This window comes from Falco peregrinus, chromosome 1 (genome assembly GCF_023634155.1).
Source record: "Falco peregrinus isolate bFalPer1 chromosome 1, bFalPer1.pri, whole genome shotgun sequence".
Lineage (NCBI taxonomy): Eukaryota > Metazoa > Chordata > Aves > Falconiformes > Falconidae > Falco > Falco peregrinus.
In genome coordinates this window covers 5,670,867-5,686,222 of record NC_073721.1, presented here as the reverse complement: position 1 = coordinate 5,686,222, position 15,356 = coordinate 5,670,867, and the positions used below count along the sequence as shown (strand labels likewise).

The 15,356-nt window shown below is 40.7% G+C and overlaps 1 protein-coding gene across 3 annotated transcripts in view; it reads left to right on the top strand.

The window, feature by feature from the left end:
* TACC2 (transforming acidic coiled-coil containing protein 2) overlaps positions 1–15,356 on the top strand; it is a 129,538-nt gene that overhangs the window by 65,611 nt on the left and 48,571 nt on the right. The window contains exon 1 of one of the 3 annotated variants that reach the window (XM_055801748.1): positions 938–1,308. The exons of the other annotated variants lie outside the window; for them this stretch is intronic. Within the exon in view, the coding sequence (XP_055657723.1) occupies positions 1,241–1,308 (68 nt within the window). The 5' untranslated portion in view covers positions 938–1,240. Of the gene's footprint in view, positions 1–937; positions 1,309–15,356 lie in introns of those variants that run through there. 3 annotated transcript variants of the gene reach the window in all.

Genomic DNA, 15,356 nt, shown 5'->3' with positions numbered 1-15,356 from the left:
AGTAGGTGTTTAGAACTTAGTCTCTTTTAATATTTCTGTTAAATTTATCTGATCCTTTTGACCTCTCTGCCCTGCACGTATCCACAATTGTTACATACCTTCAAGTCATTTGTGTCCCTAGAGTTTAATTCTCAGTGTAGATGGTAGTGCAACTGATTTTTTTCTTCTTCAGTGATGCGATACATAACTTATATGGAGCATCTGTTATTTGCTAAAGATGGTGATGTGGAGAGTGACGGTGCGCAGCCCTTTCAGCTTGTTGAATTCCCAGTACCCCGATACCTCCATGGTGGCAAAAGAATAAGCTTATTTGTAGGGTTGGGAATGCTCTTTGCTTGGGCTTGTGCTTTCCGGGTTTAAAGATCCTCATCACAAATCACATCCATATTAGATGATGAGCATCCCCACAGTTCTCCACCTCATCGTCCAGCAAGGAAGGGGGTCTGTGCAGGCAGAAGCAAAGCAGTTAAGTGCACCGATCTGTTGGATGGAGCTGTGCTGAGTAGGGTCCGCTCCCACATTGGCTTGTTTACCTTGGCTGCTCATGATATTCTCCCTACGTTCCTCATGGAAGATTCCATTTTTGCAAGAGGGATGAGCTCATTTGTTTAAAAGGAAAAAAAAAAGAAGCAGCCGTTCTGCTTGTTAATCCTCTCTGCAATCATCCCAATATGCACAACTTGCCTGTTTTTAGAGGAAAATGTATGCATGGCATCCAGTGCACACGTGCATTTGCATTTCAAATCAGCTGAGTCAACACAATATAATGGTCCTGCCTGTAGGTCCTTAGGGAGCCACAGTAGCTGACAATGTGTGCTTAAAGGGAGGGTCTGCTTTTCTTCTTTTTTTTTTCTTTTTTTTTTTTTTTTTTTTTTTTCCAAGCCAGTTTCAATAGCCAATAGTCCTGTGTTAGAGGCGCTTGCACCGTAGCTGTTTGGACCACTGATGTTTAGCAGATGATTAGCCTGTCACAGTGGCTGGGATTTGATTTTATTTTATAAATACTGTTCATCTGGACAAAAAAAGAAAAAACAACCCCAAAACTGGCAACAGTTCTGAGAAGAGAAGCTGCTGCTGAAGTGTTTCTGCTTGTGCTGCCACTGATGCAAGCAGCTGTTTCCATCTGCACTGCAGTATCGCAGCCTCTGCACAGTCAGAGCTCTCAGGGCTCCTTGCTGGTGGAATTACGGAGGAAGCTGGCCTTGCTCGTGTCTAGCTTCAACCCAAGGGCACGCTGAGGATGGGAGGGTCGCAGTCTCTGCAGCAGGCAGAGACAGGTAGCCTGAACCGGGAACCGTCAGAGGCCATGTAAGTGTGGATTCCCTTTGCTCTCCTCTTTTTTTTTTTTTTTTTTTTTTTCTCTGTGCTGCTGGGCCTGCAGCCCTTCTGCACTTAACCTGTGCGGCGCGTGAAGGAGCTGACTTTGCTGTCTGAGGCCTTTGTTTAATGCTAACTGTGTTCAGCTGGAGACATAGTTAAGGTGTTGCTGAATATTGCGTGTTATATTTTATAATGCTTTCCTAGTATGAAGACACCTGGCTTGGACTGACCGCCTTGATCTGTTTGTGTTGAGCACTAGCTGTGTACCATATGTTTTGTCTTTTTATGTTTTGGATGCATAATCAATCAAACACAATGACCATTTCCAGTGAACAAAAAACCAGCCCCTTCCCCCCTCCTAAACCCACCACCTCTGTGTTTTCTATTTAAAATGCACAGCGTGAGGCTGCATTTCACTGTTTTCTCAGAGCTTCTTTTTGCTTTTCTCTATACAGACACTATTTTTCAGGTCACATCACCCTTGTCAGCACCCGTCCCTGTCATGGTATTATATCCTCTGATGAATCATAAGCAAAGTGTCCTTAGATCTCTTCTCACTGAAGGCCAACTCTGAAAGATTCGTTGGGGGGAGGGAGGGAGGAAAAAGCGAACAATTAGTGCTTGTTCAGAACAAGTTACTGCTTTTTCAGTTGGCTAAATCATACATGAAAGTGCACAAATATGTATGTGCCTGCAGAAATAGCAGAGTCATTTCCCATCTGTAAATAGGATTTTGTCATTTATTGGTTGAGGATTTACTAGCTTACTTAGGCAACAGTCTTTTCTCCCTAACCCTCCACCCCAAACTACTAAGCTATCATGCTAGAGCATGGACCTTACCTCTGAATGGATTTTAGAAGAATTGCCTTGTCTCCTATTGTCATTTCAGTTACATAAATCACATTTATCTAACACGTCTGAACACAGAGTTAATTTCTGATAGTGTAAGTTTTAGGTATTTATCCACTAGGGCTAGTCTATAAACTAGCTTCAGATAGGTCTCTTAAATTTTTTTTAAATGTAATGTCTGCTTGTTAACGTAGATCTGATTATAGTTGAGACATCATTTGTACGTTTGAGATAAGTGCTTCAGAGTCATTGGGGAATGGTAACTGATAGTTTTGCCTCTATAATAGGCCTTACAAGTAGGTATATGCTCCGTATTGTCATATTCCAGTATATCAGCAGATAGCCTGTATAAACAGGCCTAACAGCATTTCTGCATCCTTTGTTCCTTTGATGTATAGCTTCACCAATTAAAATCTTTTTTCTATATGCTTCTATCTTACATAGTACTGACATTCCTATATACAGCATCTATTTTAGTAATACGGTGGAATAAACTGATGCCTCATTGTCTTTAAAGTCCTGTAAATTACATTTTCATCTGCACAGATTGGTGTTGATTTTTAGCAGTGATCCAAGGAGTAGGTAATAAAAGAGATGTAGCTAAAGCAGGGTTCAGTGGTTTTTATCTGCATTTTTCACAGCTTTTTAAGAATACATTCTGTTGAAGAACATATCGATCAAGGTATATATATGTATAGATTTTGGGGGCACATGAATAAATTATATTGTCATCTCTTTCAGTGACACCTTTTCTATATAAGTATACTAACCTTTTGCAGTGAGTCATTCCTGTGGGGTTTTGGTATGATCTTTTAAGGCCCAGCGTAATCAACAGATACACTTTTAGCACAGGCATCATTCAGGAACTGTTGACGTCCTTTGGAAGAGTTTGTGAAAGATATTACTAGTCTTGTATTAAACAAATCACTGTAAGAATGTGCCATTTTCTTCACTCCAACTAAGTAGTCTCTACAATGAGGTAAGAATGGAGGGGTTTCTTTATCCTTCAGAGAGTACGGGTCTGTTTTCCAAAAACAAGAAGGTCCTCGTAGGATATCATGGTAATCAGTTCTGGTCTGAGGTTTTGACTTTATAGCCTAATCACTGTAACTTTTACCAGTGCTTTTTTAATGATGTTACATTTAACTTACTTTGCACACACAAGCAAATTCCTTAATGGCAGTTACTGTTCAGAGGCAAAAACATCTGGCCATGTCCCAGGCAAGTTGGGTAACTGCCCATACAGTTACAGCATCCCAGAAATCACCATTCTAGCCTTCAGCAGAGGCTGCCTGCCTGGTGGAGACAGCTTCTTAACAAAGGGAAAGCAGGGCTGGGTTTGGATGCCCTGAGTTCATTAGAGGGGTGTAAATCAGAAATCATTACAGGAATAGATTTCTGTTAGCATCAAGAAAGTACAGAGAGAACAAATTCTTTAAGTAGCTGCTGGTTTAGGACTTCCTCCGAAGTGTCCTATAATGGACTTCTTTGCTGAACACTAGGGAAAGTCATAGAAAGGAATTAATGGTAGAATTGATGCTGGAAAGGGGTCTAGGTTAAGATTTTAGAGTGTATCAATGACTAAGTATGCTCTCTTTGCATGTGTATGCCAAATTCCAAATTTTAATGTAAATTTGTTTCAGCCAGGATAAAAGTATTTGTAATAAACCCCATATTGATACTGACAGTCTGGGGTATTCTGTTGTTCATTGTGGACTGTTAGCGACTCAGCCACTGGCAGTTGGCAACTGTCCTTTTATTTAAAGAAAAAAAGAAAAGTCAATTTTGAATGATAAAAAAGGGAAAGCCCAAGGGAAGCCCGTGACAATAAAAGTTAACAGCAGATAAAAGTAGTGTGGTTCAGACCTTGCTGTTGACATTATAAGCACTGTCATGTGCTTTGCAAATTGCAGCAGGCACCCTGGTGGTCACAGATTTAGCTAAATCAAGTGCACATTTCAATCAGATAATAGGACTGACTCGGTTGAAATAAAAGCAAATGACAGTATGATGATGTTTAGTGTGCGTGAAATTGTTCAGGTGCATACATGCTCACATCTGGTGCACTTGTGACTGTTTCCTTGCATGCACTGTTTGTGCTACGCAGAGCCACCAGTTTTGTCCTGCTGAGGATGTGAACAGAATTCAGCTTGCCAAGTGCTATCACCTATATATCAGTGTTTTTCTTTTTAGTAGCAATATATTTCTATCTCTTGGAAATACTTTTTAAGTATTTGAAAGCTGGAAATGTTGCTAGGTTTTCAAGTGTTGGTAGCTTTTCACCAGATGTCATCTCTGAATGAATAAATTTTTTTTTCTCTGGTGGAAAGGGTTCCTTTCTCCTGAACATGAACCACACCTTCCTTTTGTGGAGCATTATGTTTGCTGTCCTTGCAGCAACTGGGCAGGATTTAACATTCACTGCCCATTTCTTCATCAGCCAGAGGGCTGATGATGTGTTATTTCCTCCCATCAGGAGCTCTATGCTGCGTCTCTAACATTTTCATCCCTTGCCAATCCAAGAGGAAAATGACTGAAGACTGAGCCAGCTCCTACTGAAGTTGATGGTGAAATGCCCACTGACTTCAGTGGGAGCTGGATCAGGCTCCAAGAAAGAAATTGAATGTTACTGATCGTTGGTAGCAGGCCAAGATGCTGGTGCCCTTGTGCGTTGCTTTTCAATATTTCTTCTGCTCCATGGTCTTTTCATTTGTTGTTTGATTGCTGGAAAGACTCAGAGAAATTTAAACTGGGTTAACTCCACCTTGTACATGAGATGTGAGCAGCTGTTCTGTGTGTGCATGTGTGTGCACACATGTATATATAGAAGTTATTTGTGCATACGTACAAAACTGCAGCCCTTGCTTGCTACCAAGTTTTTTACTTTTCTATCTCCCAGACCTAAAGGTCTGAATCATTCTTAAAAGTCTGAAAGAAACCAGGCTGGTAAAATATTTGCATAGTTTTATATGCTCATACATAGGAAAGTCATGTTGATGTATATATACATGGAAGAGTGGAAGATATATATATATAAAAATATATATAAATAATTGGAAATAATGTGGACCTTGGGAGGATGGGAGGCTTCTGTTACTGAATTGGTGTTTCGTCTGAGTTAATCCCTTGACAGATAGTACTGCCTATTGTCAGCATTCTACGTAAATTTGTTTTCTTCTTCCTCTTATTGACAGTCATCAGTAAGTAGGGCATACTCTATCTACTAGACTTGTCTGCTGAACAGGGTGAATTGCTGGAAGATGTGGGGGTGTTTTACTCTGAGAGAAAATGGACCAGAAGTAACAAGCAAATTCTTCTGTCAAGCACCCCTGTCTTTTATTCCAGCCTCCCTCATTTGAGTCCAAAGGATCGCATCTCTGAAGTCAATGACAGCGTTTCCTTTGATAGGAGAGTTATTACATCAACTGCTACATCTGTCACTAGAAGTAGGCAGGTCATGTTTAAACTTGAAAACAAAATAAAAAGACCCCAGAATCACTCACCATTCCATTAGCAAGGCAGGCCACATATCTGGAAAATATGTGTATGTTATAAAGCTCTCTATATTGAATGGTGTGCCCTATGCCATGCATAATGGCGCTGCTGTCATCTATTATGTATTATGACATACGGGCAAATTGGAAAATACAAACTGATGTGAGGTAGTAAAAACATGAATGAAAAGGTGTTCCTGCACATGCATTGTGGCTGTCACTTACAGTCAGAGCTGTTTCCCTGTCTGCTTTTGCTTTTTGCTTTGCTTGACCCAGCAGTCAAAATAACTGCTTGTTAAATTTAAATCAAAGATGCTTTTCAGTCCTGTGTGTTTGAAGACGTAATAGTCTGGGTGCTTTTAATGTTTCTCTAACATGATTATAGTACATAGAAAAGTGGTTCTGTCTATTATAAACACATTTCCTTTGTTTTAAGACTTTACACCCGTAGAGAGTTTTTGTATTTTACTGATGTCTTAGATACCGCTCCCTTGTCCATGTCTAATGCTTTGTAAGGATTTAGCTATGTAACAGACTTCTTATTTAGTCCAGATAAGCAGGCTTTTCTGTGGCAAAAGGCAGAGTTCTAATTATAGCTGAATTTCAATATAGTTTGCATTTTCTTTGAGGAAGTGGGCGTGTTTGCTGTAATAAACAAACAAATACTGGTTTTACTATGGAAAACCTTGTAAGAAAAAAAGGTATCCTTTCCCTTTAGATCCTTAAAGGCATCTGAATATAGTAGCAGACTGGATTTCACATTTTGTACTCCCGTTAGCGTCAGAGAGCCAGCTCAATGGGAAAAAAATTGAATTAGTTTCCTTTTTCCACCAGTCTTAGGTTTCAAAGGTTTCTTTTAAGGCACATTTTGGCCTGAGAGCCTTCATTGATGGTGATACTAGACAAGACAGTAACATCCCTTCTTAGCTCTTGAAACCAAAGTGGAGTTTGCAACGTAGACTGTCTAAACGTATAGTGTGTGAACTGAATTTTGGTTTAAGCAACTGTAGATATCTCTGAAACAGACCTCAGGGTAATTGTAGAGCTCTATTAATTTTGTTTGTTGCTTCCACACAGTACTGTTTGCCACAGCTCCTCTCCCTCTGCTAGGAGGACTGATTAAAGAGATGAATGGGTGCTTGGAAAGCCTTTTGCTTTCCGGGGGAAGAACTGGGGCCATTGGTTCTGTTGGGATAAAGAGTAGACTTTGGGAAGATCTGGGGCTTTTCGTTTCAAGTTTATTTTATTTTGATTAAACAGAATCCATAGAATTATGTTCAGATGTACAAGACAGGGTTTTCCTAAACAAAATAAGCTTGTTTCTAGGGCTAAATATGGACCAGATTGTATGTGAAACCTAGTAGTAGTTAGAATCACATAAGCTTCTGCTTTTCGGTTTTGGTTTCCTTCAGCATAGAAACCTTGCATTTATTGGTCTTGTTAATAACAGTTCATTGCTCTCATTAGAAATGAGTCCAGTGTTGTGCTGGAAAAGGGTTTGGTTGCTAAAGGAGGAGGAGGCTAAGCAAGGAATTTGAATCCCTTTGTTTAACTTCCCGAGTGCAGGAGTGTCCCCTTCCAAAGCAGGAGCCTGGGTAGGGAAGGTTCAGTGCTGTTGTTCCTCACCTGGCAGAGCTGTGGGCAGTACAGCTGGCTGCCAGCTGGTGAGGTGCCATTGCAAATCAGGGATTGCTTTTTCCAGGACGCTGTTGTGCTGAGTCGGCACTTCCCTGAGCTGGGCGTTCACGCAGCACCCACCGAAAGGCACAGTTTGAGAGCTGGAGCAGCACAGTGCGTCTGCGGGAGAGGTAAAGCCGCAGCTCTGCTGAAGTCAGTGAGAAACCTCAGCAGGAGGATCACACCCACCCCCAAGTCAGGAGATGCAATTATTATAGCCCAATGAGAGATTTTTTTGCTGTTGTTGAGGCTGAGACTTTTTTGGTCCTTCGCTGCTCTTGCTTCCTGGCCATGTTTCTATCCATGCAGCCCCTTCATGCGCTGAAGTAGAGGAATAAGGGGTTAGTGAGGTTCTGTGTAAAGCCTGCACAGGCTGTGCAGGAGTAAAACTGGCAGAATACGGAGCAGGTTGGGTGCGGAGGGACTCTTTTCTTCCATCGTTCCCTTTTATCAAAGGGATGCCCTGCCTCCCTTCTTCTCCCCCTCCATGTAGTCCTTATCTCCTTTGTGAAAGGCAGGACCATAAGCATTACAGGGGCACGGTCTTATTTCCACATCTCACTATTTTCACAAATCTCCATGCCTCTCAAGATAAACTGGTCCCCCAGGGATTACGGGTGTCGTATATTCATCTTTGGCCTTCACAGTTGCTGTTCTGTCCCCAGCTCCGCCTTTTGAGCTTTGTGGCAGAGCAGAGATGTGGCTCTGGAAAGCCTTGTTACATTTAAAAGGTAGTTCCAATAAACAAAGCCGTTTCAAACCTATGGCTCTGACTCCCAATGAATTATTGATTGTTTTCCCTTGAAGCCATTGCGTGGTGCTGTATAGCAGTGAGCACAGGCACCTGGGTGCTTTCTGAGAAAATAGATAGCAGGATGTTGTTTCCTGGATTAAAACTTTAGAGCTTGGTGCTAAAGGCAGAGCAAAGATATTGCCATGGGCATGAAATACTTCAACATCAACTGCTGATTCGAATACCAATCCCTACCTACTAGGGTGAACAAAGGGTGACTGGGATTATTATGTGTTAACTGGTTATAACTATATTTGTGGTAAATATTTTCTGCCTTGGATATTGGGGTATCCTGCATCTTTACTGTTTCTTCTCATCTCTTAAGAGATTTATGTGTTTGAATATTTAGCAGCCTCTGGTGATTCAGGGACACATTACTGTATTTGCTGTTGTGATGTCTGAAGATGAGTGCCTTTAATTAAGTGGTATTTTCTTGTTGTTCCTCTGAGAATAAAGCATCTGCCTGAAAAGAGCATAGGGATTAAAAAAAAAAATCTTCAATTCTGAGTCCTGTTTCTGTAGCGTAAATGTTTTCATTATTCAGATTGAAGCCAGTAAAAGGGAAAGCAGGCTGGCCAGAAAGGATGAGGGTTCATTTCATTATTCATTTTTATCAGTAGTGTTGAAAAACATACCCTGATAGATCTCAGGAGAAGGAATAAAAAGGATAAATTTAACATGATTTAAAGCAATATGGGGAACTTCTTGCTAATCAGTTAGAAAAATTATTTTAGTTTTAAGTGCTGCTGCAAGTATGTTATGTTATATCCCACAGTCTTTTTTCCTTCAGATGTGGTTTCCCACAGCTTGAGACATTTCTTTTTGGTTGCTGTGTGAAAGCAGGAAATGGCTTTTGTTGGGGGAGTGTGAATTTGGCTTCTGCACAAAATGCTCTCAAAATTGCTGCAGAAAAAAAGCAGAAAAAGCAGGAAAAAATAATTCCTTCTTCCCATATCAGTTATGGTAGGAAGATTACTTACAATACAATAGGCTAAAAACCAAAAGTCAACATTATTTTTAAGATGATTATGCTCTTTTAATTCTCCTCCACTGCAGTTCTAATCCTGTTCTTGAAATATAACCACCGTGTAAGGAAAAAATGGCCTTTTTATAGTAAGTGATTAATGTTTAAAGGATTCATAAGTTTCTTTTCACAATCTATTCTAGAATATACATTTCCAAACTTATCTGTGTGGTTTGGATAACATACAAGATACTATTTTCCATTGCTGAAGTCCTACAGAATGATTTGAAAAGGGAAGCCATAGCACTTTATTTTTGTTATCTCACCTACATAAAAAAAGAAAATCCAAATTCTTGTATCTCAGCTCAGACACTAAGTTGTCCAAGGACTTGATGTTGGAGGACAAATGTTACTGGAAAAGCAATGAAGTCGCTCAGTAACGTTACATCAGCAGTACATAACTGAGCCATATTTACCCATTCACACCAAATTTACACCGGTGCAAATCATTAACACTTCAGCTGAACTGTCTGAGATGGGCTGGGGCAGCAGAGGATGTTACACCCTTGGCGTGGAGGAGAAGCAGAAAGCTGCACAAAGGAGGGAAACGACTCTGGCTGCTTCTGCGCACGGTGCAGCATGAATTCCTCCCTTGTGTCCCTAAATGAAATGTTGTGTCTGTCATGACACATCACTTGTGGGCCAGGAAGTATCACCTTCATGTAATAGCGGTTATTTTTCTGGGGAGCCATGTTTGCCATGGCTCTTGTAGGAATGTTTGTGCTGAAATAATATTAAAATCCTTCTCTGGAGAGGCATGCCTGCCCTGCTTTCTGCACACATCAGTGTCAATATGAGTTCTTGTGTAATTGCATTGCACTAAAGTAGGTCTTCGTCCTTTCAGTGGAATGGGATTTATTTCCTTTAAAAGCTTTATTCTTAAGTGAGAATTGCAAAGGATGCTTCGCTGGTGCATTGTAGCTCAGGCCATAAAATGAACGTGTGACATTTATCCTGCTCTTATGTCAAGCAGAATACCTCTGCTGAGGAAGAAGCTGTGGATGGTTTTGTGGAATATTACTTTTGCTGCAGAAACCCATAAATGCAAAACATAATTCTGTTAAAACCAGCTTTGATATGTTCTTTCACAAAAACCTTTTTGAAAAAAATGCTATCTGTTTTTCTGTCCTACAGTATTCTTTCTATTAGGGGTTTAATGCATCGGAAAGACAACAGGATAAAGAATGAAGATACCTAGGAAATTATCTTCATTCCAGTTAAGGGATTTCTTCTATAAAATGTTTTTAAATTGCTGTGATTAAAGAAGCTGGAGTTGTACCTATTTCTCATTGAGCCATATCCAGTTTTAAAGCAAAAATAGAGAGAAGATCTATAGGCCAGCAATGGTGAGTGCTACAAAGTAAGACTACAATTATTCTCCAGCATTATTAAGCTGAAATAATCCTGTGATGAAATTACATTTTGTTATGATGATCAGACTTTGCAAGTCAGAAACCTATGAAACAGGGCACCAACATTGCATTGCAGGTGAGTAAGGTAGCGCAAGGTGTAATTGCCTTTTCTGGTACACATATGATCCATATTCTGTACATATGCCATACATACCAGATAGCAGACAAAAGTATTCCTCCATAAGGTGATGTATTTGCTTAGTATAGACTTGTCACTAGAACGCTGTGAATTCCCATTGACTTCTGGTGTAGTCTAGGGCATTTTGCATTTCATTGGAGCAGACCCTCAGAGACTGGTATGCTCTGGTTTTCCTGTGGCTATCCTGGGGGTACCAAACGTTATTTTATTTTATATGCAAGGCTGGATTCTCATCATGTGTGCACAAAGCAGTGGTAATGTTCCAGTGAGACAAAGTTATCATGCCAGCAGGAGCAGGATGTGAGCTGAAGACAAGGCTGGTGATCCAACTGTTTCCTTCTCAGCATCCCCTTCTTGTGACCCATTTTGCGGTTTGTCTCCTCACAGTATAGGTTTGTTGTGAATTTATTTAATCATAGCATAGATGATCTTGTCACTGAATACCCTTACAACACTGTGAGAGAAATCCATTAATAGTTAATGGTCAGAAATATGTCCCTAAAGGAACTGTCTTGTAAATGGAGTCTGGTGACATCTAAGTGACATGTTAGTACCTCCCCCAGCTCCTGATTCAGTATGAGCATCAGATTCAGCACTGAGAACATTCCCCATGGGGTGAGAGGCAGCAAGGCAGATAATTTTCAGTGAATGGTCCCTGAAAAGTCACGCACCCTTGAGCTGTGGTAGGCTAGGTTTGCTGGTTTTGCTGTTCTCTGAGCAAAACATTGTCGGAGTTGTCTGTGCTGTTGAATTCTTTTGAGAAGGTCTATCATTTCAATGGTGTATTTTATCAGAGAAGGGAAATACCATTTCTGAGGTTTATGCCTTATATTTGTGTTGTTTTTTAATATTGCATGTTTTGATGCTGCGTTTGAATAGGTAGACTAATTCAGACACCAAATATTAATCTTGAATATCTAAAATAGCCTACCGTTGCATCCTTGTTTTCTCTATGTTGCTATACAAATTTAATATTAAAATTTAAAATCTGTAAGGATGTTTCATATTCAAAACATGTAGGTAAAGAACGACATAGCTAACAGTCATCGTGTTAAGAGAAGCTAATTATTGCGGAATGTCATGTTAGTTGGAATTCACTGAGTAGGCAAATAACTTTGCAAAAATAATAGCATACAAAGTTGATGCATCTTTGATATTATCTTAAACTAGTGCTGGGATGAATAAAAATGACCTTTTGTTGTAGCTATGGAATATTCTTGGTGCTTGTGAGTAGGCCCTCGGGTCAGCTAATGGCTGCTGGCCTAAATGGGTAACTTTATCTCCAGGAAAAGAATTACCATTTGGGCTCTCACGGTGGTTTTGAATTATTATCCAGAATTATATCTGTAAGAGTCTGAAGAAAAAAATAAAAGAGGAGAGATTGTATGTATATCTGTGTTACGAATTTGTGTAACTGCAACATGGGCGATACCACAAGATGAATTACGAGAGACTGTCAGTTACTGAATTGTATATAAGCAGAAGGAAAACGCCCTCAAATATAAAGTGTACTGAGCAGTATTTTTTCCCTCTCTGGACTGTGCACACAGAACAGCAAGAAGCCGTTCGTGCCATTAAGAGATCCCGGCCTAAGGTGGATGCAGAAGTGAACGAACCAAGACCAAAGCTGTGGGTGCCCCATCCCCGGCAGTGCTCAAGGCCAGGCTGGATGGGGCTGGGAGCAGCCTGGGCTGGGGGGAGGGGGCCCTGCCCAGGGCACGGGGTGGGACGAGGCGATCCGATCTGTAAGATCACTTCCAACCCAAACCATTCCATGATTCTATGATGATTCTATGTATGTGCAGCTGTTCAGTGTCAGAGCTGAGAGTGGGATTCATCTTCATCTGGAGAGATGCTTTGCTGAAACATCCTACCTCAATGTTCGTTTTTTGGGTTTTTTTGTTTGGTTGGTTGGTTGGTTTTTTTAAAAAAAAAACTATGGAAAAATCAGTTTAACCATTGAAAATGGACCAGGAAATCTGAAAGGATTCAGACTGTTCACAGTGAAAGAGCTTTGACTGAAATTAAGGTGCATCTCTGAGTGTCTTGCCTCTCTGGCTTCAGAAACTCTAAAGCTTAAAGTTACTGAGTGTCTTTTCAAATCTGTCAGCCTTTGTGGCTCTTGCCAGTGCACTATATGTGCCTGTTTAAGTAACATGCAAAACAAATTGACCCCACAAATAGACAGCCAGTCCTGCATCCTTGTCTAAATTATTCATGTAGATTTTATGAGGATCATCTCTGAAAATGATTGATGGAGGTGAGACTACAGAACTTACTGCTTTTTATTTCCAGCTCATCTCCCAACTGGGTTTACAAGAATGAAAACCTAAATTCATCTTCAGTACTAAACTGAACGTTATAAGAAGTTAGCTTTTTATTATTATTATTTATTTAGATTTTTCTCACAGTGTATGATAAATTGTTTGGTAAATACTCATGTGAAATTTATACCTTAACTTTATAGCAGCTACAGATGCTTTGGAGGGCCACGTCTGATGGAATCTGTGCGTTGCCTTTAGGTGTTGCCCCAGGTAGTGCTTTTATACCAGCACTTGCTCATGTGGGTCCACACCTTTGGACTCCCCATTTGTCTCAGAGCCCTGCTAGTGCTTCTGATGCACAGAAATCTCAGTACGGGAACCAGGCATTGCTTGATGTCCTTCTGGTAACAGATGCATGTGCCTTGTGCGTTCTTATTTGTCCGTTTATTCTTAAGGCCCAGGGAAACAGATCTGCAGGTAACTCAAGTGTGGTTTTCTGTGGCCCAGAGATGATGGATGTACTTGGACAGCTATTTCCCCCTTGAACTGCAGCTCTAGCCAGTTGTAAAGAATGTGTGGATCTAAAGATGAGATGGAAAAAAGACAAAATACCCATTTCTGTCTTGTCCCCCTCAGGGAGTTACAACTGTATCTCAGGAAAAGACTTTAGAAGTTACTGCCAGTTAAAATTGATCAGGTAGGAATTGCTTATCATCTGAGAACAGTCCTTAATGTCCGTAGGTTTCCAAACATCCTGACACTACAATTAGAGGGCAACCTGTAAACAACAGCTCTCCAATAACGCTTTGGAGTCCTTGCTTTTGTTTCATTACCCTCCAAGCAGTCTTGGGTGGTGACGGAGCACCACAGCTTGGATTTGTTGTTGTGTGCATGTTGTAAGATTATCTGACTTTTTTCCTCCCAATATGTTGTATTTCCAAATACTCCATGAGAACGAAATTATTGCCTCTGGTATGATGTCAATAAAACAAAGGTACATAGAGACAAAACAATTAGTGGATAGAGTTTTTGGAGTACCAGTGAGAAGGATGAGTTTATGGAGTGCTAGCTGGACATCAGTGATACTGCTGACAGGTATGAGAAACCTCAGTTAATCTGGAACATGTTTCACTAATAATGCAAATTTAAAATACTTCTTTATAAGTGAACTTCTCAGTAATGCAGCTCCAGCTCCTGGCTTCAAAACTTCAAAATACCACACTCGTGTTCCTCTTCCAACTGTCCGTATTGCACACCAATAGATTGGTGCTCCATGAAGTGGTTAGGCATGGGGTTTTGGGTGTGGTTTTTTTTCTGAAGCAGGCTATATGCTAAATAAAAGTTCTATATAGATTGGACTTTAAGTGAAGTAACTCTGCTAAAGCTCTGGGGAGCTCCCTTGGCACATACTGGTTCCAGATTTGCTCCCTTGTAGCCCTCCACAGGAAGTGTTGCTGCTGACCTCAGTCCTTCTGTCAGAGCCCTGCATATAAATTTCTTTTATGTATCAGATATCCCTTTCATTCCTGTGAAATGAAACCAGAGTGCACTCTCGCACCGATTATACTGCTGTAGTGTAAATACCAGAAGAACCCGAGACAGGTGGCAGGGTCCCTGATGCAGCTGAAGGGCACAGCTCTGTTGCAAACTATTTTTTAAAGAATCAAGTTTCCAGGTGGCAAGTGGGATAACCTCACTTCAGTGGCTGTGGTGCCCAAAGAGGGCAGACAGTGAGGAGAGGCAGTGGACCAAAGAAATCTCATTCTTGCTTATTGAGTGCCTTCTACTACAGTGACAAAAAGGCAACTTTTCATTGTGACATGGGGGAGGACTTAAAATTATAAACATCTGCGCTTTACAAAAAAGGTAATGTCAGTTGCAAGGCTGGATTTCTGCAAGGCCAAAGGTGAAGAAAAGTCAGCCCTAGTGACTCCGTTCAGTATTTCCTCGAGAGAGTTATGGAATGGGCTGGGCAAGACCTCAGAGCTGCCAGGTGAGAGTGGAAGTGCTCCTGCTCCACAAGCTGATGCAGCATTGCCAAATTGTATTGGTCTGGTATGATTCTTGCATTTCTTGGTTCTCCCTGCTTCTCAACCCCATCTGTATGTGCTATATTTACTGTTTACTGGCTATCTTTTGAGAAGGGAGATGAAAGAGTGGACTGAAAGAATATTTCTGGTAATTTGATAGTCTGTTACTATCACCTAATCATTTTGTAGCTGCTACAATCTACACTTTTTTGCTTGTTATGTACAAAACCCAAAGGGTACAGATGGAACAATATGATGTGTTAGAAAGACAAGCTCCCACTAATCTTCCAAGCTGGCCAAAGAGAAGCATGAATGTATGTTCTTTCCTGTAGCTTTCCCTTTATCGCTGCCCCA